The sequence below is a fragment of the Callithrix jacchus genome, chromosome 6 (genome assembly GCF_049354715.1).
Source record: "Callithrix jacchus isolate 240 chromosome 6, calJac240_pri, whole genome shotgun sequence".
Lineage (NCBI taxonomy): Eukaryota > Metazoa > Chordata > Mammalia > Primates > Cebidae > Callithrix > Callithrix jacchus.
The window spans coordinates 102,547,497-102,572,176 of NC_133507.1; the positions used below are offsets into that span (position 1 = coordinate 102,547,497).

Below are 24,680 nucleotides of genomic sequence, written 5' to 3' on the forward strand. Positions count from 1 at the left end.
TCTGCACCATTTCATGTTCCCTTCTTGGGTCATCTTCAAAAGCTTCTAACCGCGCCTTCTGCTCCTGTTCCACTCGCCTTAGCAGCTCCGGATACCTCCACCTGCCAGCAAACCTCCAATAACCCTGAGCCCGTCTCTGGGCAGGGTCACAAGGAACGGTGCTTTTAAATTGGGAGGTAAAAGTAGTAACAGAAAGGGCCTGGAGAGGTAGAGCTCACAGGGCCCAAGGCTTGGCACTGGTCAGCCCTCCAGGAGCTGTGTTTTCCTGGAGGTCCACTTATTGTGGGAGAAAAACTTTCACCCTTGAACCCTCTACACTCAAAACCGCCACCGTCAATTTTTCCACCTCCCCTGGCCAGGGTCAGGTGCTCCCAGCTCTTGGGAAGCCCTCTGATCTTTTGGCAGTGTGATGGCAGCATGACCACAGTGACCTTGGTTTTGCTAAGACTAGTGCAGGCTCATCTATAGGATTCAGACATACCTTTCGCTCAGGGAGCAAGGAAACAGGTGGGTACTTGCCCTGGTAGTAAGGCTGAATACTTTGAGGCTGTCAGAAGCAAGGTGCTCTAACACTTGAGCACCTTTTTGGGGAGAGGCATTTCATGGGTGGGGTGGTGGCAGGACAGAAATAAGGTGATGCTGGGTTATATCTGTTCTTTAAAAATTAAGAAAGTTGGCCAGATGCAGAGGCTCACATCTGTAATCCCAGAACGTTGAGGGCTGAGGCTGGCAGATCACAAGGTCAGGAATTTGAGACCAGCCTGGCCAACATAGTGAAACCCCATCTCTACTAAAAACACAAAAATTAGCTGGGCATGGTGGCAGGCCCCTGTAGTCCCAGCTACTCAGGAGGCTGAGGCACGAGAACTGCTTGAACCTGGGAGGCAGAAATTGCAGTGACCCAAGATCATGCCATTGCATTCCAGCCTGGGCAACAAGAGCAAAACTCTGTCTCAAAAAAAAAAAAGAAAAAAGAAAAGAAAGTTTTCTTTATAAAATGGATTATTGAGATGTACTTGGGGGAAAAAAGACTCCAGCTTAAAACAAATGGAGGGGAAGAGATGGAACAGGAACAGAGAGCTACATTATTATATTGTTATACTACGCTCTCTACTTTGTGTATTTTTGAAGATTTCCATAATGAAAATATAAAACAGTAAATAAATTTCAACTGTCACCCATCCCACCTATTAAACGAGGTCAGAACAACCCAGAAGGATCAGAACTCCACCAAGGGGAACTGTGTGTGTCACAGCACACTGAGGTGATGCTTGTACTTTTTGGTAGAGACAGTCTACACTGTCGCCTAGTATGTAAGCCTACAGAATCATACTCTGTGTCTTCAAAGCAAATATAAAAGAGGCACTTTGGGTATTTGTTTCTAGAAGAAAAGGGAAAATATCTCATCACTTCATCTCTTTCCTGCTGAAAACTCTATCCAGGCCCACTAGGTGCCAGACAGAGAGCTCTCAGTTCACTCAATGTCATGTACCCAAAGCCAGCTTGACAAAAATGTAGGGTTTGAATTTATCAGTGCTATCGAATTTAAATCTTAGTTTCATGACCTGATGAGAAACTGTGGCTCTCTAAGCAACACTAAGTGAAACTAAGTATTCACTTAATACTATGATTAGGGTGATTTCAGAGTATGTGTTGTTTCCTGGCAGACTTACAATTAATCAGCTCTCTCAGGGCAAGTCAACGGGGTTTTAGAGAAAACCCAATGTCTCTAATCAAGAAGCTTCTGAAACCAGAGGAGGCTGGTTGTCAGGATGAGGGCATGACTTGGTACCTAAATGGTGCACATGATGCATAACTGTTGCCCACTTAATGTGCGGTAAACAAAAACTCAACTAAGGCAACCGCTAAGGTGGCAAAAAAACCACACTGTAGACAACAATATTGTGTTTTCCATTAAGAATAATTATTACACATTACAAGTGCTCAGGGCCAGGATACAGTGAGAATTCAGTGAGGGGATGGTGGGAAGGCAAAACAGAGGGTACTGGGAGAAGACTCCACCCTGGATGAAAGTCCAAATTGAACTATAATATGTAAAACAGAAAAGAAGCAGAACTAGTCTGGCTGAAGATACGGGGTAGAGGCTACAGAGCAGCAAGCAAGTCCCTATCACCACCTCCTCCTCAACACCTGTGGTGGCCCCAGATTACCTTGCAGGAGCTTGTGGGAGAAAGTTTAAGATGCTGGAACACTGACACGTGGTTGCCAATTTAAAATTTTTGCCAAGTAAAATGTTAAAAAAAAAAAAAAAAAAAAGGACTACCCACCATCACCATTATTTTCTAAGAGAAAGACAATTTTAACACCAAAAATAAAAGGACATGCTAAATGTGAGGTGAAATATATTTAAATGAAATATGTAAGAACATTTTCATCCCCTCTCCCTATTCTTACTTGCTTTGGACTAAAGGAAACAGGCCTGGCAAGAATCTGGTAGGTGTCTTAGCTGGCTGTGAAGGAACCACCCTCTGTGTCTGGTGTGACATATGACTGCCAGCACACATGGGAACCCAGACCCAAGCCACTTAACACCTCTGAAGCATGGTGCCTTGAAGGTCATCCTAAGCCCTCACCTGAGAGCCTACAGGAGGAAAATGAGCTTTTCCATTTCATTTTCAATTGCTTTGATTTTGACAGCTTATACTTATCCTCCTCAACTTACGTGTGTTTTGTTTCTACACTGTCAAAAGGGTGTCTCCAACCAACATTTGAGACACAGTTCTTCTCTTATGAGTTATTTTGATTAAAGGGAAGGAGGCGCTCTGAGGCAGGCAGCAAGTTCCTAACTATTCCCTGCCAGTTTGCTCACTGCCCTTTTGGGACCTCAGCTTTAGCCTGTGCTAGTCTCAAAGGAGTCCCAGACTGGAGCCCCAGCTCCTCCCTCACCATCCCTGCACTGCTGTGGCTGAAGAACTCTTTCTACCCAGAGCTAAATACTGCTTACCCTAGAGGGCCCTCCCTGACCACATCACCTAAATCAGTCTCCTCACCTGGCAGAGTTTGGAACTGTTACTACTTATTTGTTATGACTTGTTCTTAGCCTGTCACCAGTCTCTCCTACCACAATGTACACTCCTTAAGGGGAGGGAGGTATACTGGCATCTGCCCAGGGGTAGAGGATTTGGAACACTGGAAAAGATAAGATTCTGAAATGCCCATGGGATGTGGCTTCCAGAAGTTAAATCACAAAAAAAGGAAAGACGTAGAAGAGAAGGGAAAGATGAAGAAGGAAGAAAGAAAAGTCTTAAAAAATAAGAACAAAACTATGAGCATGGAAAGACCACATTTTTTATTCTGCAGACCAAACACCAGGATACAACCTACCTTTAACTCTGCTGTATTTTCAGCAGTCTCTAAAGTCACTGAAACCCCATGGATTTAGGTTAGGGAGAAGGAATCCCTTAAAATAAAGCTGCTGAGACCTTAGCAAGGGACAAAATGAAGTCTTTTTGGAAAATCTCTCAAGGGAAGACACTTTTCTTTCTGGAACAATGAAGAGTAACTGCCCAAATGCAGGAAGGAAAAACAAAATTTGTTTGAGTGTTGGGTATTAGGAGGCCCCAGACCTGGTGCTGTATGTTTCATATGTCTCATCTGACCCAATGGGACCCACCAATAAGGAAACTGAGGCTGGGAGGGATTAGGTCACTGCCAAAGTACACAGCTGGTAAGCCGTAAACGTAGGATTCGAATCCAAGTCTGTGACATTTCGAAGTTCTCTTTTCCCACATGGCTTCTTGATGTCCCTCCCCACCCTATGATTGGCAGGAGGGAAGATTCTATATCTAAATCCACAACAAATGCTGTTTCCAGGTGGCCCTTGATACGAATTGATGAAATCATTTTGTTTGAGTTTAATGTGCTTCCTAAGTGTTAGGAAAACTAAAGTGATGTGAGGTCTTAAAACATTTAATTAGACCTCAAGATGGGCCACAGAAAAATGCAATCTTCTACTACTTAGATGCCATACTTTACTGCCAGATTACACCTCTGTCTTGTTATTTCCCTTCACAGACCAGAAGAAAACCAAAATATTGCTGTTTTTTAATGGCTACTTTTGAGGTGATCATATACCTCACATTAGCCTTAAAGTGCTACCCAACCTTCTTCTTACCTCCTTGAACTCTTTCACAGTCTTAAAGTATAGCCTCTGCTTTTCTAACAGCTCCAAGTACTGGTCGTTCAACTGGTCTCTTCTCATTTTGTTCTCTTGCTTTTTCTTTTCCATCTGTTGAAACATTTTGGGAAATGGTGATGAAAAGACATGGGGTGTTTTGCCCAAGGGCTGCTGGCAAAATCCAAAAGGCAGCAGTTGTTAACAGTTTCATGGATTTCCTTCCAGTATTTTCCTTCAATATATAATTTTTCAGGTTGATTTATTTGCATGCTATTACATGGAGGCTCTAAAATTTAGCAATTTTTCTATCATTCAGTATTAACTATTTCCATTTTTTTTCCTCACTACAATTTCACAATGAATAGGTTGGTGATTCTCAGATGGGAGCTATTTTGCCCCCCACCCCCAACAACAGTGGCAATGCGTGGAGAGAGTTTTGACTGGCATAACTGTGGGGAGTGGGTACTACTGGCATTACTGGGTCAAGGCCAGCAATACTGCTAAATATCATACAGTGCACAGGATACCCCCACAGCAAAGAATTATCTGGCCCAAAGTGTTAACGTGCTGAAGTTGAGAAACCCTGATTTAAATAACTGCTCATATAATAAAACTGTGTAAGTATTTTCATATTATAAATTTTCTACAATATCATTTTAAAAACAATACAAAATTCCTGCTGATTGCTAACTTACCCATCTTTCTACTGGTAGACGATTTAAGATATTTTCAGGATTTTTATCTCATAAATAGACATTAGGCTTTGATTTAAAGAGACTTTTCTAAGGTACCTAAAAGTTTATTCGTTCAACAAATAAGGACTTAGAACCTACTGAGTAGCTACATGTAGCGGTGAACACGGCAAAATCACTGCTCCCATAGAACTTACATTCTAGAGACTCTCGTTAAGCAAGCACCCTGACAGACACACAAAATATTCCCAACAGTGATCAGTCCTGTGAGGAAAATGAAACAGAGAGGAGAATGGGTACATGGTTTCCTCAGCTGGAAGCTCCAGGAGGCTCTCTGAGGACCCTTCAGTGGGGCTGGCAATGCTATGGGGTGTATTTCCAGAAGGTAAACCCAGAGCATCAGCCAGGAAATGAGGGCAGAAAGAGTTATGTATGGTACAGACTGGGTGCCTGACTCATGGCCGGTGCTCAAAAGCTTGTTGAATCAAATTCCGAGAGATGCTTTGCTGTGGCTTTGCAGATGCCTGACCGTGATTTCTGTGTTACACTTTGGAAGGGATTTAGTAAACATAAGCTACAAGTAAACTGGCTACATTTTATTCAGCAGTTCCCTCCACACTATAGGCCTCTGTTGACTGCATGGGACAAATGCAACTTGGTGTCCCCAAGGCGTATCCCAATGCTGTTCAGAGAAAGACCCATGACATAGAGGGACTGATCTGCCTGGTCAAATCCTGACCCTGCATCCAGTTCCTGAGTCTCGAGATCCTGTATCCTACTCTTTCCACAGGTCTGCACATGGATGCCTGCTGCATACCCATGCTAGGTATTGAATTTGGTGCCCTCCCTTGTGCCCAAGTCTTCCAGAGTGGGCAGTCCCCTATGGGGTCCCTGGTTGGTGTCCTACTACACTTGGAGCCCTGGCTCAGCAGCAAGTCCTAATCCTTGTCGACAGAACCCCTAACACAGCCTGCGTGGGTCTCTCACACCCATTCATGATCCTACCACACTGACACACCAGCCCACAACAACTCTCACTACTGTTCCTTCATAGGCTCCAACTGTCAAAGCAGCAGACACCTTTTCCACTGTGCTGTCTAGGACCTCACAGCTAGGTCCCTCTCTCTTATTAGCATAACTGGAAGCTCTATCTCAGGCCTTTCCTGTCTGCTCTGTACTTTAGTAAACACTCACCATGACTGATTATATCCTAGTGAGGTAGCAATGCACTTAAATTATGTATATCACAGTTTTTGTTATGAGAAGCACACGACATTAGATATTGAGTGAATGATCCACAATCTGGTCCATAGTAGCTGCTCAATAAAAACAGTTTTTCTTCTTAACATTTCACATCCTAGAATGCATGAGGTAAGTAGTAAGAGTCCAACTAACTCTAAGAATCCGGAGTTGACTCTTTGATATAAGCCTCATTTGCACACTCTTCTTAGTGTCCCTTTACCGAAACATACCATTCTTATTCCCTACTTATCACCTCTTCACATCCTAGGTCTGTGAAGTGCTTGTGCCAAGCATAAATACCTATTCAATTATTGCCACCCAATGCTGGTCTACAATGTGACACTCTGAACCTGCTGATTCTGAGAAACCTGTGCTTGAGAGGACACAGATTCCCCTGCTACATCTATGACAGCAGGACCCATTATGGCACCATTACAGGGAAAGCTACATTTTTTTTTTCAAATAAACACAATAAAACACATCCATCCAAGTGAGTGCTGTTCTATTCACAGTGTCAACATTCAACATTTAAAGCATATCTGGAACCCTCTTTGAGAACTGCTCTTTGACTCCACTGAATGAATTCACTCATTCAACAAACAGTCCTTGAGGGCTTAATCAGGGGTTAGGTGCCACGTTAGCCACTGGGGATGCAGACTTGAGAAAGAGAGCCCACTCTGCCCTGGGTACCATTGGCCCATCTGATACCCACCATGGAGGGGAGAGACAGATACAGGGATGCCTATTCACACTGGTCAGCACTGAGGTGCCAAGAGCATGAAGCCTGGGGGAGAGTGAAGGTGAGGCCCATTTCTTTCCCTGCTCTGGTTCATAGTCAAGAACAACAGGAATTCATGGAGTTTTTTTCCTTTGGCTTCCGCTTCCTGTTTACACTGACAGGAAGCGGAAGCCAAAGGAAAAAAACTCCATGAATTCCTGTTGTTCTTGACTGAACCAGAGCAGCTTTCTGAGGAGCAATGGCAGGGTACACGTTGACCACCACACTGACACCTGGGTTGTCACAGGCTTTTGGTCAGCCAGGTTCTCTGCCTTCCACCTACTCACACCCCAGGTCATTGAGAGGGGACTGCATTTGCTCTCTGCAAAACAGCCTATCCTGGCTCGGGTGAGTGTGCATATACAGGCAAGTACTGACTTACGTAGTTCTCATTTTTGTGGCTGAATAGTCTGAGAAATCGTGCTTGTTTCTAGCGATACTTTTTTTCTCCTCCTTTGACATTGTTTTATTGAAGCCATTCACAGAGAGATTAATGGTATTTTTCTACAGGGAAAGGGCTATGGAGCACTTCTGCCCTTAGCTCAACTCTTGTGAGAGATTACAGGCGGCTTGAATGTTTGTTTTCTGTAACAGGGTATTTTATGATGACAGGACCTATGGGTAATTCCTTCTTTCTTATGTGTTTACATTTTGGTTTCACTCTCAGGGGCCCTTTGCCCCGAGATGATAAGAGGAGAAGCCCTAAGTCCCTGGAAGATTTTACTGCCTTGTCAAAGAACCACTCTGGTGTGATACATTTTTTAAACAGGACCAGAAGCAAGAGCTATTTGGAAGTACTAGTTAGGATTCATCTGAGAATGGTGGTAGGAAACTGCAGTTGTGTCTGTAGGAAAATCCCATGTTGCACCCTGAGTGGTGCCTCTCTTTTCTCTTCAGACTTCTGAGGTTGAATTTCCTCTCACTTTAGCAGAATTCAGTTCAGCAATGATTTCCCTTTTTTATAGGGGGTTCCTGAAAATAAAAATGCTCTCAAGATCCTAAGATTCTAAGGACTGAATCTCTTGTGGCAGAATGTCAGGTATCACAGATCCACCGAGGAAGTGAATCTAGTCAAGAGAGGAAGCCTGCTGGTGAAAAGTGGGTTCCTCATCTGTAAAATGGGTGTAATACTGTTCACTTCAGGTTTTTTAGGAAGGTCAGCACAGTGCTTGGTATGCTGACCAAGTAGGTGTTCAATCCTGGGAGCTACTCCTAACAGCAGCTTTTAAACCACTGGGTATAGGCATCCCATGGGACAGGCTCTGCCCACTACAGAGTGAGAGACATGGTGGGAATCCCTCTGCAGAAATGTGTCTTTTCAGGATTGAGGGCACATTCCCCAACTACCAGAAGAGGCCTATTCTTCCCAGGACCTTCCCTGTCACCAGGGCTGCATTACATAAATGCATTACATAAAACCTGGGCTGCATTACAGAAAAGAAGCCAACTGACCTTCATTCTACTTTGCTTAATTCCTTCTACGATCTGTTCCATCTGACGTAAAAACTGGTCCCGGGCAGCAGGAGAGGCCATGGCTCTGAAAGAAAAACCAGCAGAGTTATGAGTGGCACACAGGACTCTGAGGCAGGGGGAGATGGCAAGCAGTCAGCTTTGTATCCAGACTATGTCCCAAAATGCAACTAGGCCTTTGCAAGGCAGTGGAGCCATGGGGGCCTCTGGAATCCCAGGCAATTAAGGATTCAATACCTCTGAGAGGGCATGGATATTAGCCTGGTCTTATAACTGCATATTAATCTTTTTTCTCGTAATTTCCCTATAACTTTCTAAACTAATATGTCTTTTCTTAAAATGTGATTAAAATTAACAAAAATATTATTTATTTGAAATATGGCATGTACTGCTTAAGCAATGAATTTCATTTGGTTTATAAAATTTGAGGATTGGGAGATACTTGAGATTGGTAGACATATTCTGAGATTTCCTAAAATCAGGGCTGAGCAACCTGGTCCTATTTCTAGAAGCAGCAGCTAAACAAGTAGATTCCTTGATGTCCTAAAACATTCCTCTTCACCTCCCAACTCTGTAGAGGGAAGGATACCAGGAGGATCAGAACACACACGCGCATGCACGTGTGCACACACTAAGAATTCTCATAAAGGATGTGCTGATGGAGCAGAACTCTTCACAAAATACTCAAACCACAGGCTCTCTCAATCACTGGGAAAGATGAAAATGGCATTTTTACAAATGTCACAAGGTTGTATGTTATATACATAGTGAATCTGAATCTTATTAGAAAGCTGTGGGCTTCCCTTTTTTTTTTTAATTAGAAAAGAAGCTTAAAATCTAGAACCTGTAATTCATTGTGATCTCAGTCTCAATGTGTCCCCTGTCACCTGACAAGCGACAGCAGAGATTTGTGCCAGAGAGAAGGGAAGCATGCTCTCCAAGGAGCAAGCCCTGGGGCTGCTGGATGGTGGGGGGGAGGGGCAATGGACATGCTTGAGGACTGGTATGATTTGGGAACAGGTGGGTCTTGACATTTAGTTTCTGGAGAATGTACACATTAACAAAAACTACCATGAGATTTAAAAAATTTTTTAAATTATATAAATTCTATTATGTAAATTTTAAAGCATCTCTACGTGTTCATTAACAAATATTAATTTGATAATATACAGAAAGATTTTAGTAGGTAGGCACAGTCAAATTATTTGAAAGTTAACTTTTTTTCCTAAGCTCTTCCTTCACTCTACTATCGTTACATTTTTGCAGGTACTCCAGACAGTGTAAACAAGATATATTTGCATTTCGCAGAAGGGCTAAAAGAGTAAGAATCACATACCCAGCATTAAGTCTTGCATGTGCCTTTTTCAAACACATTACAGCAATGTGAGGTGGGCTGAATTCAAAGAGCAGAGTGACAGGGTATTAGCAGGAAGGAGAACTGACAGTACTTACTGTGAGAAGTTCTCATGAATTGAGTTCAGAAGACTAATCTGGGTAAGTAAAAAAACACAAATGAAACTGTAAGAAAGGCAAAAAGATGTCCACACTACTACAATTGCTGCAATTGCCTGTCTCCAGATACTGCTTCTGCAAGGAACACATGCCTTGTTTATGAAGATTAAAGTAACATATGAAAAAAAATGAGCCACATGTTCTCAGTCTCAGTTTTCCTCAGGGAATCCACCTTCTTCTCACAAAAAATTCCCTCTTTCTACAGGGCATTCCCACAGGAATGTAGGGAGAGGGTGCTTTGAAGGGACCTGGATCCCAGCTGAGAGGACACCAAGCTAACATTAGGGCTCTCTAGGCAAGCTGCCACCATAGCCCTTTCCATCTTGCCAAATACTGCACTTTATTTTCAGGGATAACAGCTTAAGGGAGTCAGACAGTGTGGAGAGTGAGAACTGTGTTCACCGTATTCCTTCCCACAGAATCTTCTCGCCAATGAAGCAAGCTGCTGGGTGGCTGAGTGTCTCCAAGAAGATGCACTGTTCAAGGCTCCATGGACACTGCCTTAGCCCCACAGGAGATCCTCTATCTGCCCCAATTATACAGTCCTGGGAAGGGCTCTGAGACAGGAGTAAGGAAACCTGGGTCATCTTTCTGGCCATAAAACGACTCAACTTGGAGGCTCAGAACTAAGTAATTACCACATTTTAACTTTAGGTTCACAGCCTGCAATGTAGTAATATTTCTTATCCTTACTACTACACAAGAAGGTTTTAAAGTTAAAATACCATAGGCATAAATCCATTTAAAATAAAATACCAAATTTATTCAAATATAACACTCTGTGTTAATGTGGCTTGGAATTAAGAAGCCCAGCTCCCCACTCCGCCTCACAATATTCCTAGTTTTTAAATAGTGGAAGAACTTTAAACACTGCTGATGAAGGAAGGTCAATGGAGTTTTAAGGCCTTTGGGAAGAGGCTGGCCTACCCCTAAGTCAGGCAGGAGGGCTCTGAGGACAGGATGTGGGGCAGAGCACAGACCCCAGGTCTGATGCAAATCCCAACAAGGTGAATTCATCTATTCAAGCATTTGTCAAATGTCTGTTATATGCCTGCCACTGTATAAGGCCCCAGATACACAGAAAAATAAAACAACTTCTCAAGGAGTGCCCTCTAGGCTGACAGAGATCTACCTGGTTTGACAGCAGGTGATAAATGTGACAGTAATTATAGATGCCTCAATTTGGGCAGGTAAAAGCCACATCTGTAATATTATTGTAAGCTGCAAGGTGATGATAAAATGAAAACACATTCTGTCAACCTCAAGGTGAGGGGGAGGGTAGGAACGAGTATATACTACCATACTCCATGTATAAGGAACTTTATACAAGGAATCCACCATGTATAAGGAACTTTACATTTTCTCATTCTGTCCTCATTATAATCATCACCAATGCAATCAGGTGTTATCCCCATTTTACAGGTGAGAAAAATGAGGCCACACTATAACCCACATAAACCCAAATCTGATTGACTCCAAAGCCCGTATTCTCTTCAGGACACTGTGCTGTCTTGGTGAAGACCAGGATTTTTCTTTCTTTTTAAAATTAACACATATCTGCATACTGTGCCTCAGTCGTTTGTTTGTCATCAACTCGGGAAAGCTCAGTTTAACCTGTTTTTAAGTGTTAGAAAGATGCAGGGAGTGACAGTGACCATATCAACCCTCTTTCACCCCTGCTTTGAATTTTACAAACCTTTTAGTTCATGCCTATGTCTGCCACTGATGATTAAATGCTACTTTCTCCCTGTAAATGATACCAAGCCCAAACCCGTTTCACTCAACTGGTTCCTCCCTTCCTTTAAAATTCAAACTAGTCTCACCAACTCCAGAGCTTCCATTGTGCTCCTTTTAACAATGGCATTTCTCCCACAGCACTGTAGAATGGCTGTCCACTAATCTCACTTCACAGCAGACAATCTGGGCTCCAAAGGAATCTTGCACTTTCTGACTGGGTAGGCCAGCACTTAGCATATAAAATAGGCACTCTTTCTGCTAATGCTGAACATTATCTGTCCCAGACATCAAGTTCCATTTGACTTCCTGGAGTCAACTGCGCTGTTACCTGATCATCTGATTAAGCCATTTTCTTTTTACAAATGTTCTTACCTCTTTTTCCAAATAAACCTTTTTATCGTCCAGGGTATTATATAAAGTGAAGAACTGCTTGGTTTCTTTGTGCACTGCTGAAACTGTAAATGTAAAGAAATCAGCACATGAATAAGAACAGGTATCAGAACGACCTACCTGCCCTCTCCCCGATGAATGCACTGCCAGGACAGCTGTCAGGCCTGGGAGTTTAGTCTGCAGAAACCCCACAGTGTACAAACAGAATCGCCTGGGAAGCTACTAACAAGTCTTAGGATCAACAAAAGGAGAATGCCTGAAGGTGGGACCCAGGTGGTGACAGTGAGTACCCAAAGTTGAAAATCACTCCCATAAATGGACCAGTCATCCTTACCTTATCCAGCTAAAGAAATTGGTGGGGGTTGTAGATATTTGACAATAATAAATTGATACAGGTATTTTGGTGCAACTGCTTGAAAATGTCCTTAGTGTAAACATGTCTTTACCAAATGACTTTAACCTGTTTGAAGTTTGTTCTGTGAAATATACAGATGCAAGTATTATTATTATTGCCAAAAGCTTTGAAGCAAGCAGGAATAGAAAATTAAAGGGAAAGACTTAACTTAAAGCAGAAACTACTTTCTGGTGAAAACTGTCACTGCTGATCCCCACCTCTGATCATCTGAGTCCAATGTGAGGACTGGATGAAATCCCAGCGTGGTGGAAGAGAGGATGTGAAGGAAGCGTAATCTGAACTCCTCCAATAGAGTCAGTGCTGTAGCTTACACCAGGAAGGAAGCTGGAGAGGCCAAGCCCTCAAGGCAAAGTCTTAGGTGGATTTTGAAATACTAAGCGGGAATTGTAGGATAACGGCACTCTGGACTTGGGTACCAGCTCACAGGCCAAGATGCAGATGTACAAGAGGGGTGAAGCTGGGTGAAGTGGGCCAAGACGATGCAGGACTTAGTACAGTATATTTAGGATTCTAAACATTACCCAAAAAGTTGCAGGGAGCTATTAAGTTTTAAAGCTTTTAGAGTAAAATGATCAAATATATGTTGAGAAGGATCTAATTAGACTCTGGGTGGCAAAGAAAGGCGGTTACAGTAGCAGTCCAGAAGAAACAGACTTGAAAATTAGTAAGACGCAGAACTGGCAAGCAGCTTGAGTCAGAGAACTGAGAGGGGTCCAGTTTGGCTAAGAGGAATATGGGGTACGGGGGCTAAATTGTTTTCTGCCTGTGGAGTTTGAGGCATCATAGGGACATACAAAAGTGGGAGGCTAGAGAAGAGATGATCAGTTCTTGCCTGGGGTAGGAAGCCTAGAATAGATTTACAGGATCTGAGTTGGGTCTTGAAGAATTTAGCCTGACAGAAGAGAAGGGATCCAGGAACAGGAGTCAAGGCTAAAACGTCAAAGCTCAGGGTTTGCTTAGAGGCAGTGTAGAGACTGGCGAGGCCAAAGTGAGGGTTCAGATCAGGAAAGGGGCCTCTAGGCAGGCAACTCAGACTGGGGAGGAACCCAGGCATAGTAAAGAAAGAGGCTTTATTCAGTAGGGACTAAGGAATTCCTGAAGATTTGTTAGCAGAGACAGAAGTGACAGAATCAGATGTGTGGCTAGGGGACTTGGAGGCACCCAGCTAAAGGTCATTTAGCTGACATATGATGCAAGAGCAGATGTGGCAGGAGTCGTAGGAAGAGAAAGGCAATGGCAGCCTTGAAGGCCACTCTGAGCCTGATGGCCTTTATTCAGGCTGAGGGAGACACGAACCTGGGTTACTGGGTGAATATGATGCTGTTAAGGGTTGAGGACCACATCAGCACGGAAGTCTGCAGGGAAGAACCATGAGTGAGGACTGATCTTCAGAGATTAGGGTCACGATGTTCTGTGTGAAGCTGGAAAGTGGTGCAGGAACACAGGGAAGGCTGTGTGGAGGACCAGGATGAGGGCTGCTTTGAAGCTTTATTCTAAGAGCGCAACTGGTTCAACAATCTGTCCGTGGAGAGGGCAGTGAGAGCACCACAGTGCTGCTCCCGGGACTGCCAAGCGGGCCTGATGATGAAACAGAGCTTTCTGGTGTTGGCCTTGTGGACTGCACTTTGGTGCACGCTCTCCCATGCTAAAGTGGGACAGACCCCTCGCCTCCTGTCCCTCCCCAGCCTCGAGAGCTTGTCTGTGGTTGATGCACCTACTCTGGCGGTAGAGTTCAATAAATCTCTTCTGATACTGTATTAGCTCGGCACGACTGGGGACTTCATCAATCTTGTGGTGCAAAATAGCTATTTCTCGATTTCTTCGAGCCTAAATGCAAAAGGGAGGCAGAGACAGTACTATTTGGTAAAAGGCCTTACTTCTTTGGGGAGTCAAAATATTGCCTGCACCCCGATCTGAGCCCAACCACACACCCTAGAATGCAGGCACAAACTTCTGCCATCAGCTTAAAGGTCCCCATCTCAGATTTGGATTGACTTTCCCACTTTCCTAGGTGTGGGAGGAGGCGTGGCTATGAACTGAACCAGAGAAGACACCAGATGAATGGACCAGGAGGGAAGACACTGAATGGGAAGGGCTTCTATGGACAGAACCTGCAACCAAGGCCCCCAAGGACTCTAAAGTAGCCAGCTCCACCACTGCCAGGTGGGGACAGGCAATAACAGAAATGCTCAAAATGATGGGAAGCTATGCCACCTTGCTGCCTGCCTCTACATGCACCCCAAATTCCTCATCCTGGTGGAAAAGCTCCTACGACCTACTTTCTCCCTTCCACAGACTCCAGAAATTGCCCTACTGACTGGGTCTGGGAGGCATGGCACTGCTGTGTGTGGTGTGGCACAGGGCAGGTGCAGCTGCTGGGAGGGTAAGCCACTCACTTGTGCATGGATCCCACTGAACATGTGTAGTCTCCAAACCAAGTGGGCTGTAAGCACTGCCTTTCTTCTGTGCCTGCATCCCTCTGTCCACCACATCTTCCCACTCTCATGCCTGCTTCACCTGCAGCACCAGATGTGAATCTCTAATTCACTGAGAAAACAGGAGCCTCCTGGTGGGAAACCCACATTCAGTTCTGGTGACCTAATCCAAAACTGGGTCTCAGCAGTTCTATGGAGAGCGAAGGATGTATTTCTCCCTTAGGTCAAGGTTACACTCTCTACAGGTGCTCAGGCCCTGACTTCTAGTTTTCTTTCAAGAGTCTTAAGATACAACTATTCAGTCTTTTACTGCATCTGTTTTCCTACCTACTGACCCTTCTCAGCAGCATTTAAATAAATTCATGTCCTCACTCCTTAAAAGCCCCTTTATTTAGGCCGGGCAAGGAGTCTCACACCTGTAATTCCAACACTTTGGGTGGCTGAGGCAGGTGGATCGCGAAGTCAGGAGTTTGAGATCAGCCTGACCAACATGATGAAACCCTGTCTCTACTAAAAATACAAAAATTAGCTGAGCGTCCTGGTGCATGCCTGTAATTCCAGCTACTCAGGAGGCTGAGGCAGGAGAACTGCTTGAACCCAGAAGGCGGAGGTTGCAGTGGGCCAAGATTGTGCCATTGCACTCTAGATTGGGTGACAAAGTGAGATTCCATCTCATAAAAAAAAAAAAGCCCTTCTTTAAGTCCCATCACCTTTGAGCTATCAGCCTCTCTCTTCCCTTTTACAGGTAAGAGAAATGTACTGAGAGCCATGGACACGAGCGTCTCTGTCCACACAAGTCCTCCTTCAACCCACTGTAACTGGGCTCTCCCCAGTGCCGCACTGAACTGCTTTTGCCAAAGTCGCTGAGCACCTTCCCAGGGACACACCTCATGGACAGTTCTCAGCTCCTAGCTTTCTTGATTTCTAGTGACGCTTCCCACTCTCTCTGCTGAGCTCTTTGCTAGGCTCCCACGGGCCTCGTACACTTGTTTTCCCATCTGGCTGCTCAGGCGCATCCTCACTTGGGGATCCGTCCTTCTGCTCTGCCTATCCTCACATATGCTCACCAGGGTTAGTCTCAGGGCCTCTTCCACATTCCACAGTCCCAGTCCTCATCACTGCCCAGGCATCCAAATCTCTGGCCCATACTACTCTGGGAGTGAGGCCTGACAACCAAGCACTCCTTGGACATTTAAATGTGGTTGAGTACCCCAACTTTGAAAAGCCCCAAACAGATCTCATTAACACTCCCATTTATACTTCTCCTCTCGCCCTTAACCCTAGTCCATTCCTTCTCTTTTATGCTTTTTCTCAATGAATAACACAAATGTCATCCACCCTTGTGTCAGAAATTCCAGCATCATTCTTGACTCCTCTTTTTATCTCAATCGATACTAAGTTCCATCAGTTATGGCCCTGCAATCTGTCCTCTGTCAGTTCATTTCCACGCATTCTACAGCCACGGCTTGACTCAGATCCTTGCCCTCAGCAAGCCACTGGCTTTATTGAAACTTTCCCCTAGCCAGTCTGAACCTGCCCTTAGTAAGCAATTTGCACATAAACTCCCTTGTACTTTAGTGTATATATAGACATGTCTTGGTTCTCAAATAGTCAGCGTTTCCAGGAGATGGGTCATCCTATTTATTATTTCTGGGACCCGATGCAATGCTGAATATATACAAAGCACTCAAAGTTTCCAAATACGCTGCTGTACTGTCCCGATTTTATTTAATTCTGTGCCTCTTTAAAGATTAGTAGAGTCTGTAACCAGGACAAATTTGACTCACCTAAATTTAACTGTAACAGCTCAGCAAAATAAGTACGTGCCAGAGAGAGGGGAAACGGGATCTCACTGGCCTCTGCAGCCCCTTGGCCATTCCCACCACAGCCCAGCCTTTCCCTCCCAGTGAACAGAAGGTTGGCTTGAACCAAAGTGCAACACAAGGAACTTTTGGCTTTTGAGCTTCCATGAGTAAATCCTGGCAATGTAGGGGATTTTAAATGTAATTTTGACTCTGCATGAATTAAATTTTAGAGCTAATTTTGAAACCTACTTCCCCATGTTTGATGCCACTCTAATAAACCACCAGTTATCAAAAAACCAGTTGAAATGGCACTTAGTTTCAGAGGAACAGTACTAGAGAACAATTCTCGTTTAGTACCTGATGAGTACTAGGTAACTAGAATCCTGACTCTGGCACCTACCAGCTGCTTGACTCTGGGCAAGTACTCACCTTATTTGAGTCAATTTCTTTAAAAAGAAAATAGGATATAATATCCAGTTTCCACCTGGGATGAGGATTAACTCAAAGGAGTGGTTGTTAAAGTAACATACCAATGTGAGATGTTTTTACCAACATCTTAAATTGCTGAGCTGTACTCCAGATAGAAAGAAGACTGGTGAACAGCAGGCTCATGACTTATTTTTCTCTAGTTCCTAGATATTGAGACTTCCTAGTTCTGTCACAGGACATTTATACCTAGTTAGAAGCATTTATGCATATTTTTGTCCTTTTTTTACTTACCTGTAGTAAACGTATCTTGTAAAGTTTCTCTTTCTCCATATTATACCGTCTGTCTAGGTCTTCCTAAAAATTGGAAAAGGCTGTAATTATCTGAGAATAGAAAACTTTCACTCTTTAATGGACTCTTTGAAAGTTGAATATGATTTTATCATATCTGCCCTATCCTAAGGCCTTAAATTTCTCTTCTCAAATGGCCAAGTTTAGTGTCTGGGACCTATCTGAGACCCTTGATACCCTTTCATATCATGTTATAAAACTCTTCCTTCTGGCCCCCAGTCTGAATCCAATGTTCTTAACCTCCAAACGTATATGCCCTTCTTCTGCAAAAACCTATAATGAATGATGTGGAGACAAATCATTACTTAAAGATTGTGTTGTTTTATGCCTGTATTTGGAGATTATGCTAGTTTTCTGTTTCTACTTAGAACTGTGTTATCCAATGTGATGGCCATTAGCCACAGCAGACAGTGCAGATACAGAACATTTTCATCACTGCAGAAAATTCTTTTGGACAGCACTGATATAGAAAATAGAAAGAAACTAGTCCCCCATCGAACCCAGCAGGGTAAGAGAAATAGCTGGATGGTTTGTCACTTCAGAGAAAGTTATAAAAGAAGTCAAAGGAGCCCTCTTTCCTCAGCACGGGGAATATAAACACACCACACACACCACACACACACACACACACACACACACACACACACACACACACCCAAGGGGCTCTGCATGGGTAATATAAACACACACACAAACACAAACACACACCCCTTCAAGGGGCTCAGCGTGGAGAATATAAACATCCCCACACCCACACACACCCACCCAAGGGACTCAGCTGCAGGTAATCTCCAACAGACTTCACTGGAAGAGTGCTGAAGCTCATTTTCCAGGGATATTATGAGAGTACAAAGGAAAGAGGAACCCTTCAAGAAGGCTTACAGTTTTCCTGCTTTTCCTTTCCTCCACTTCCTTTCCCATCTTTCTCCGGGAGGTTTTTGGAATGCTGGGAGCACTGATTTAACTCAGAAGAGGGTGACAAACTACAGCCTCTGAGCTAAATCCGACAACCTTTGGGCCAAATATGCCTTGTGGCCCATTTTTGTAAATAAAGTTTTATTGGAACATAGCCATGTCCATTCATTTACCAATAAACTATGGTCACTACAGCAGAGCTGGCTCACAAAGGTGAAGAGTTACTATGTGGACCTTTACGGAAAGTTTGCTGAGCCTGGTATATAGTACAACAAAGAGAAGGTCTTCCCCTATATACCACCCCACCCCTCAGAGCCTGAATGGTGACCAGCATATGTGGCCAATGCAGGCCTCTCCCCTTCCCAACTGAGATGCCAGCATGAAAACAAGATACTTGTACATGGGACTGGGAGAAAACCCACCAGAAGGGTGACCTTCAGGGCCATTCCTGGTGAGACCCTGCCTCCATCTGAGGGGCCAGCTGTATCAAATGGGAAAATGCCCTGAAAAGCACAGATGTGGAGCCGGCCATATAGCACATTAAAATGGGCATGAGAAGCCATCACAGGAGATTGCAAAGCTGGCTGCCTGCCCTCAGGAGACAACGCCAACCCTGAGCAGCAGGTACTTACATCATGAGTCCTTGCAGAGGTCAGGGTACCAGGTGGCTCTCCACTGGGGAGGGTCTGAAACAATGAAAACATAATAAACACTTCTGCTGAGCATTTGGGAATGGGACAGAAGCCAAAGATCTAGATGTAGGCAGGGGCCAGGTAGGGGCAAAAGGGTGCAGCTAAGAAATGCACTGATGTCCCTTGAGCATTTCTGAAGAGAGCAGAAAGGAAATTGCCCTTAGATGAGCCCCAGATTTTAAATTGTTCTTAGGTATCTGTCAGTTACACATACAGTAAACTGTAGCTCTTTTTGAATGTAAGACTCTCACTAACAAGATGTGCTGGGAAGAGAAATAAGATCCTGAGAGTCTAATTTGTGCAAATTCAGAGGCTAACCATGCTGATGATTTGAGCTTTAAAGGCTCAAAGTTTTAGAAACAACTGGAGAGGTGGGCTCTATGACAATGACCCAGTGGGATACCACTGCCTCCTGGGCTCTCCTGTTCACCCATGCCAGTCCCCTCACAGATGTGAAGAGTTGTATGGCTTGGGTGAAATAATGCAACCACTCAGGAAGTGAGAAGAGACCTGCAAGGCCTTCGTCTCCCCGCTGGGCATGGCAGTGTCCTATACAGCCATGGGCACAGTCCAGTGCAGAGTGCTAGGCTGGGCAGCAGGGCATGTGGTCTGGTGCTGGGTGGCTGGACACTCTTGCCCTCCCTAAGCCTCAAGTTCCTTGTTTCTTACAATTTAAGGTTTAATGAAAATTCATGCTAGCAACTTGGAAGATTAAGTCCTTTGTTCAGAGAACTAGCTGGCCAGGTGTGTTCCCTAAACCCAGACTGCTCCTGCAAGCCGGGAGCTGTTCCACTGAATCTAATACTGCTCTCTCCTTCTTCATGTTGTTGCTGCCTTTTGGGAGTGCGGCATTATCTTAGGTAGGAAAGGAGAAAGGTGAAATGAGGCAGAAAATTTAAGGAATGGATGAGCAGGAAACAGAGCTCAGACTTTTCCTGGAAACATCTCCCTAAACAGAGGGAGGCCACAGTTGTGTAATCTGTTAATTCGCATCTGGGTTGCTGCCTTCCAAGCCCTCTGCTGCCTTTAACTCCCAGAGGAAAGAGTAAAGAGATGGATGCAAATCTAAGATCACAGAAGGAAAACAGCTGAGAAATGTGTTTTCATAGGATAAGTTAGCACCAGACTGTCTGGTCTTTGGTTCTCTAGAACTATCTTTTCCCCATGTAAGGCATAAGAGCACCTGACAGTCCCAAGGACTAATTCAGAGCCTTTACCTTTTCATCTCCATTTGGTGCTCTCTCAGCTTTCAGGTTTTCAATTTCTTGCTGTAGCCGTGTCATCTCCTCCTTTAAAAGCAACATGAACGTTTACAAAATCTGGACAAGTTAGTAACCAGATGCAATTATTCAACTATTTGGTCTACAAGTCTTATTTTCACATTCCATGAATTTATTCTGGGACAAAAAGCTAATGGGGTAGCTGCCCTGATCCCCAATTCTCAGCCTGGGAAAGTTCTTTTCAGGAGGCTACAGGCAGCTAGCTATGCCTCCATCAAAAGAGGCCTTTCTTTCTGAAGGGCTGGTGAGGTATGCAGTAATCACTGGGCAATGATCACTGGGCAATGAAAGTAACAAGTGGTATACAGTCTAGTTCCAATTGATCTTGCCTGCTTCCTCTCCCCAGCAGGCCTCAACCTTATTCACCTGTCCATCTTCCAGCCTGGAACTCTGCCTCATCAAGTCCCTCTTCCACTTGCTGTCCTCCCTGGTTAAGTAACATCTACCTATTGATGGCTCCTGTGCTGAAGTGCCTTTTCCTCCCCTGGAGCTCACACAGAACTTGTCTGGTGTCATTTCCTGTCTCACACTAGTCACCTGAGCACACATCAACCCATGACTAGACTACAAGTTTCCAGAAGGTGGCAGGCAGGACTTATACATAGGGTATAGACATCCCAGGTTTTCAGGGCAGCCTTGGTTTTGTATGATGTTACTCTTTTCACAAAGGCCATCTGTTGACAAAATATATTTTTTCAAAAATTTTATAAGACTTTTCTTTCAAATACCTTTGTAAGTTAGGTGACATTGTTTGTTTTGGGTTTGGCACAGTTACTAATCTGACTTACTTCTGGTGTCTTTGGAGGGTCCCAACCATGGCGCTCTATTCAGTTTATACAACTGACAAATAACTGCTATATGAATCTGCTTTTTAAACTGCACTGGGTAGGACGTCACAACAGGACAATGGAGGTAAACCAAGAGATTTGGTTAAGAGTCCTGGTTTATTTGCTAACACAAAACAATACTTACTCGACAATGTGCTTTAAATTCCTGTTCTTGACTTTTCAGATTTTCATTCATAGCCACAAGTGCTCTCAGGTTCTGTAGGATACTGAAGAGAAAAGAAAAAAAAAAAAATGACATAGGCAAGCCATTATGATTTTATGAATCACAGCTAAAAGCAGGTTCCCAGCTAAAGAAGGACTCTCTTTTTAATTTCCTTTCTCAGCTCTAAGAGTGTCTCATGGATTCTCCACAAATGACACTGACTTCCATTTAACTGACATTATTATTCATTTATACACCCAAGATCATCATGCCGGATCCAAGCAAACATTACAGCTTCCAGAATTAAAATATCAACTATAGAATCATCAGTTTCAATAGTTCTGGATATAGTTAATGATACCAATTATTCAACTGTATTCGAGGAATATGTGTTATTGAAAACTATTTTTAAAATTCATTCTGAAAAGGAAACCGATTAAGGTCATTAAAAGCACTAATTTGACAATAAAAGTATCAAATATCTGACAGTGCTTTGGTCCATTTCATGAAAGAAAGGTTTCTAATTCTAGAGTCAAGTTACCTATGGGTGCTTTTTGCTAAAAATGTTCATCAAACCAGAACTCCTTATTCTGTGCCTCCAACTTTTTATGATTTCAGTCTTATTCAAACAAGAAGCTCCTGGGAGACTTTACCACTGAAACAGTCTGAAGCTAAAAAGGTCAAATGTTAAGGTGCTTTCTCTCCTCTAATGCTTTAATGACAATTCATTCTACATGGAAGAACAAATACCTACAGTAGCTGTGTCTTGACAGAAAAGACTGCACCTTTTCTACCAAGGAGGCAGGTGCTGTTTAAAAACTTGTAACAAGAGTGAACTCTAGGGAAGAGAATTGGGTGGCTGGGGGCAGGAGTGAGAGAAACATTTTTTACCACACACCCTTTTCTGTACTATGAAGGTATGACCATTTTGAAAAACAGAAAAACAAAAAACTATGCTGCTTCTGCACACAAGGGGTATGGGAAGAAAGGTGGCTAACCCAGGGCAGCCCAAGCATATTTCAGAGTAACAGAGTCTCACCACTTTCTGGATGAGCAGTAAAATGATCTGACCTGCAGGGGCCAGACCAATAGCCTTTGGCTGCTTTGTTCTGTGTTTAAACAAATTAAGCCAGTTAAGTATCAGCAAAGTTACTTTCAAGAAAGCAAAAACAAGTGCATGCTGAAACCTCTTACCTTGGATCAGCTTTGGATTCTATCTTCTCAAGGGCTGCTTGCTCTTTGTCCAGTTTCTCACTATAAGTCTTCAGCTGCAAAACAGAATGGAGTCATGGCTGCTGGAGCCCTGGTAGTATAGGTGAACAACTTCGCCTTCTTTTTGTGAGGCAGAGAATGACATTTTTTAAATAAGAAACTTAGAACTCGGATTTTAATGCATAAAGTAGGTAATTACATCATTCAACAGAATACTAAGCCAATATTTAAAAAAAGAATAAAGGAGCTCTTTTACAATGATCTCTAATAGCTACTGTTCGGTGAAGAAAACACCTACTGTTTCTCCAAACGTACACCCTTTGTACTCTTTCAATTTTGTACCATGTAAATGTGTTACCTATTTAAAAATTTTAAGTTTTTAAAAACTTCCAAGAGTTCTAGTGGAAAATAGTAGACTAAGCATAACTTGCAGCCACCCCTTCTTGCCCTAAAACCCCCAAACATCCAGACTATTACATTAGGACATGAGAGTTTAACCTCACAGGCCAAAAAAGATGGTCAGCAGATAGGAATGGCCTGAGGAAGAAGCTATGTGGAGTTAGCAGACACAGGAAGGACTGGGGTGCAGTGCTGTGGATCTGCTTTAGAAACAGTCACATGGGCTCAGTAATGAGAGACTCTTTTAAATGCAAGAGCTGGTGGTTAAGTCTGAGGGGCATGGCGGGGTCCCATATAGTTGGTGATACCCAGGAGAAATGGGGAGTTCCCTGACCGAGAATATCAGCTACTACTGGCTGATCCCAGCAAACAGTAGGTAGATCCCTTCCAGAATAAACACAGCAAGTGGGCTGCATAAAATGGATAGATCTGCATAGGTGGTAATTCTAAATTTTAAAATTAAAGATGAGCATATAACCAAGGATCATCGACAGACATACCTTAAACTTAAAAAATATGTATCAATTCAACAAGTTAATCCTAATATGAAGTAACAGTTACAGAGCAAGCAAAACTAAATACAATTAATGTCCTTAGACATAAAAGAATACCGCATAAAAAGAATCAGCCTCACACAAAGGAAATTAGAGTACTGACTGCTGAAGTTACAAAGCAGAGGGGCCAGCCAGTCTCCTGGCCTTCCTGAAGCAGTCATGCAGCCTCCCCCACAGGTGTTAGGCACCACTGCTGTCTGTTTGAGACCTTCCACACCCTGCTCTACTTTTTCCAGATTTACTGGAAAGACACAAGTCCTCCCTGTTTTTCAGTGCCACTAGGTTATCCTGGAAAGGCAAGTTTTGCTGAAGAGGTAAAAGCAGGGAACTCTGGAGTGAAAGGTTCAGAGTGCTCTTTCTGCTCACTATTCACTTTGATAGGTAAGAAGAACCAGGCCCAGAGGTGAAAGACATTACTCACAGGCTGATGAAATCAAGTTTCTTCAGAAGTTGTTCAGTACTAGGTTTTATATAGCTTCCCATTTTTCTAGATGGGAATGAGTTTCATTGTTCTATTAGACAGCAAGCTCCCAGAGAGACCTCTGGTGCCAGGCTGACTGTTTTTGAATCCTGACACCCTATTGCATGGCCTTTGACAAGTTATTTAGCCTCTCTGCCTTAGCTTCCCCATCTGCAAAAAGGAATTATGACTGCAGAAATGATATGCTGGCTGCTGTTTCCATCTGAGGATAGTCTTATTACTGACTTAAATCACACCCTCCACCTTTCTATAACATGAAAAGGGCTCAACAAATATTTGATTTAGTGTTTAATATAAAAAGCCCCTGTATAGTCACTGATAATTTATATCCTAAGGCATATAAATATCTTAGAAAATCAAGATATTTTGCCTTTAATCTCCTCCAGACTGTTATGTAAAAACAGATCCATGAATTGGCAAACTTCATGCCAGGGGCTCTGCAGCATTAAAAGTAATACAGCAACAGGGCTCCCATCCTGCAGAACTTGCCATCTAATCCATAAGGAAAGCAGTCACAGAGCAGTGTAAAGGACGCTGATCTGTCCAAAGGCAAGGCAGGCATCTTTAGGAACAATGAGAAAAATTGAGTTGCCATTCATGTGCCTGCCCTTTTGAAACATTCTGACAATAACTGAAGAGGTTAGTCCAGATCAGAACTGAAAAGCTTTGTCAGGTTTACATCAAGGTGGCAAATTAACTGCTACATATTGCTACAGAAATAAGAATTTTAAATTGGTAAATGTCATGTTAATTCCAGAAAGGTGGG

The 24,680-nt window shown here is 43.4% G+C and overlaps 1 protein-coding gene across 17 annotated transcripts in view; it reads right to left on the bottom strand.

Moving 5' to 3' along the window:
• CCDC93 (CCC complex scaffolding subunit CCDC93) overlaps positions 1 to 24,680 on the bottom strand; it is a 113,498-nt gene that overhangs the window by 23,378 nt on the left and 65,440 nt on the right. For 15 of the 17 annotated variants that reach the window (XM_078327950.1, XM_078327949.1, XM_078327948.1 and 12 more), the window contains 10 exons: positions 22,463 to 22,536; positions 21,251 to 21,332; positions 20,216 to 20,287; positions 18,939 to 18,992; positions 17,335 to 17,397; positions 14,093 to 14,201; positions 11,942 to 12,024; positions 9,773 to 9,810; positions 8,303 to 8,387; positions 4,136 to 4,249 (listed from right to left, as the gene is read on the bottom strand). In XM_078327950.1, the coding sequence (XP_078184076.1) occupies positions 4,136 to 4,249; positions 8,303 to 8,387; positions 9,773 to 9,810; positions 11,942 to 12,024; positions 14,093 to 14,201; positions 17,335 to 17,397; positions 18,939 to 18,992; positions 20,216 to 20,287; positions 21,251 to 21,332; positions 22,463 to 22,536 (774 nt within the window). Of the gene's footprint in view, positions 1 to 4,135; positions 4,250 to 8,302; positions 8,388 to 9,772; positions 9,811 to 10,099; positions 10,390 to 11,941; positions 12,025 to 14,092; positions 14,202 to 17,334; positions 17,398 to 18,938; positions 18,993 to 20,215; positions 20,288 to 21,250; positions 21,333 to 22,462; positions 22,537 to 24,680 lie in introns of those variants that run through there. The other 2 variants (XM_078327956.1, XM_078327957.1) reach the window with 2 other exon arrangements.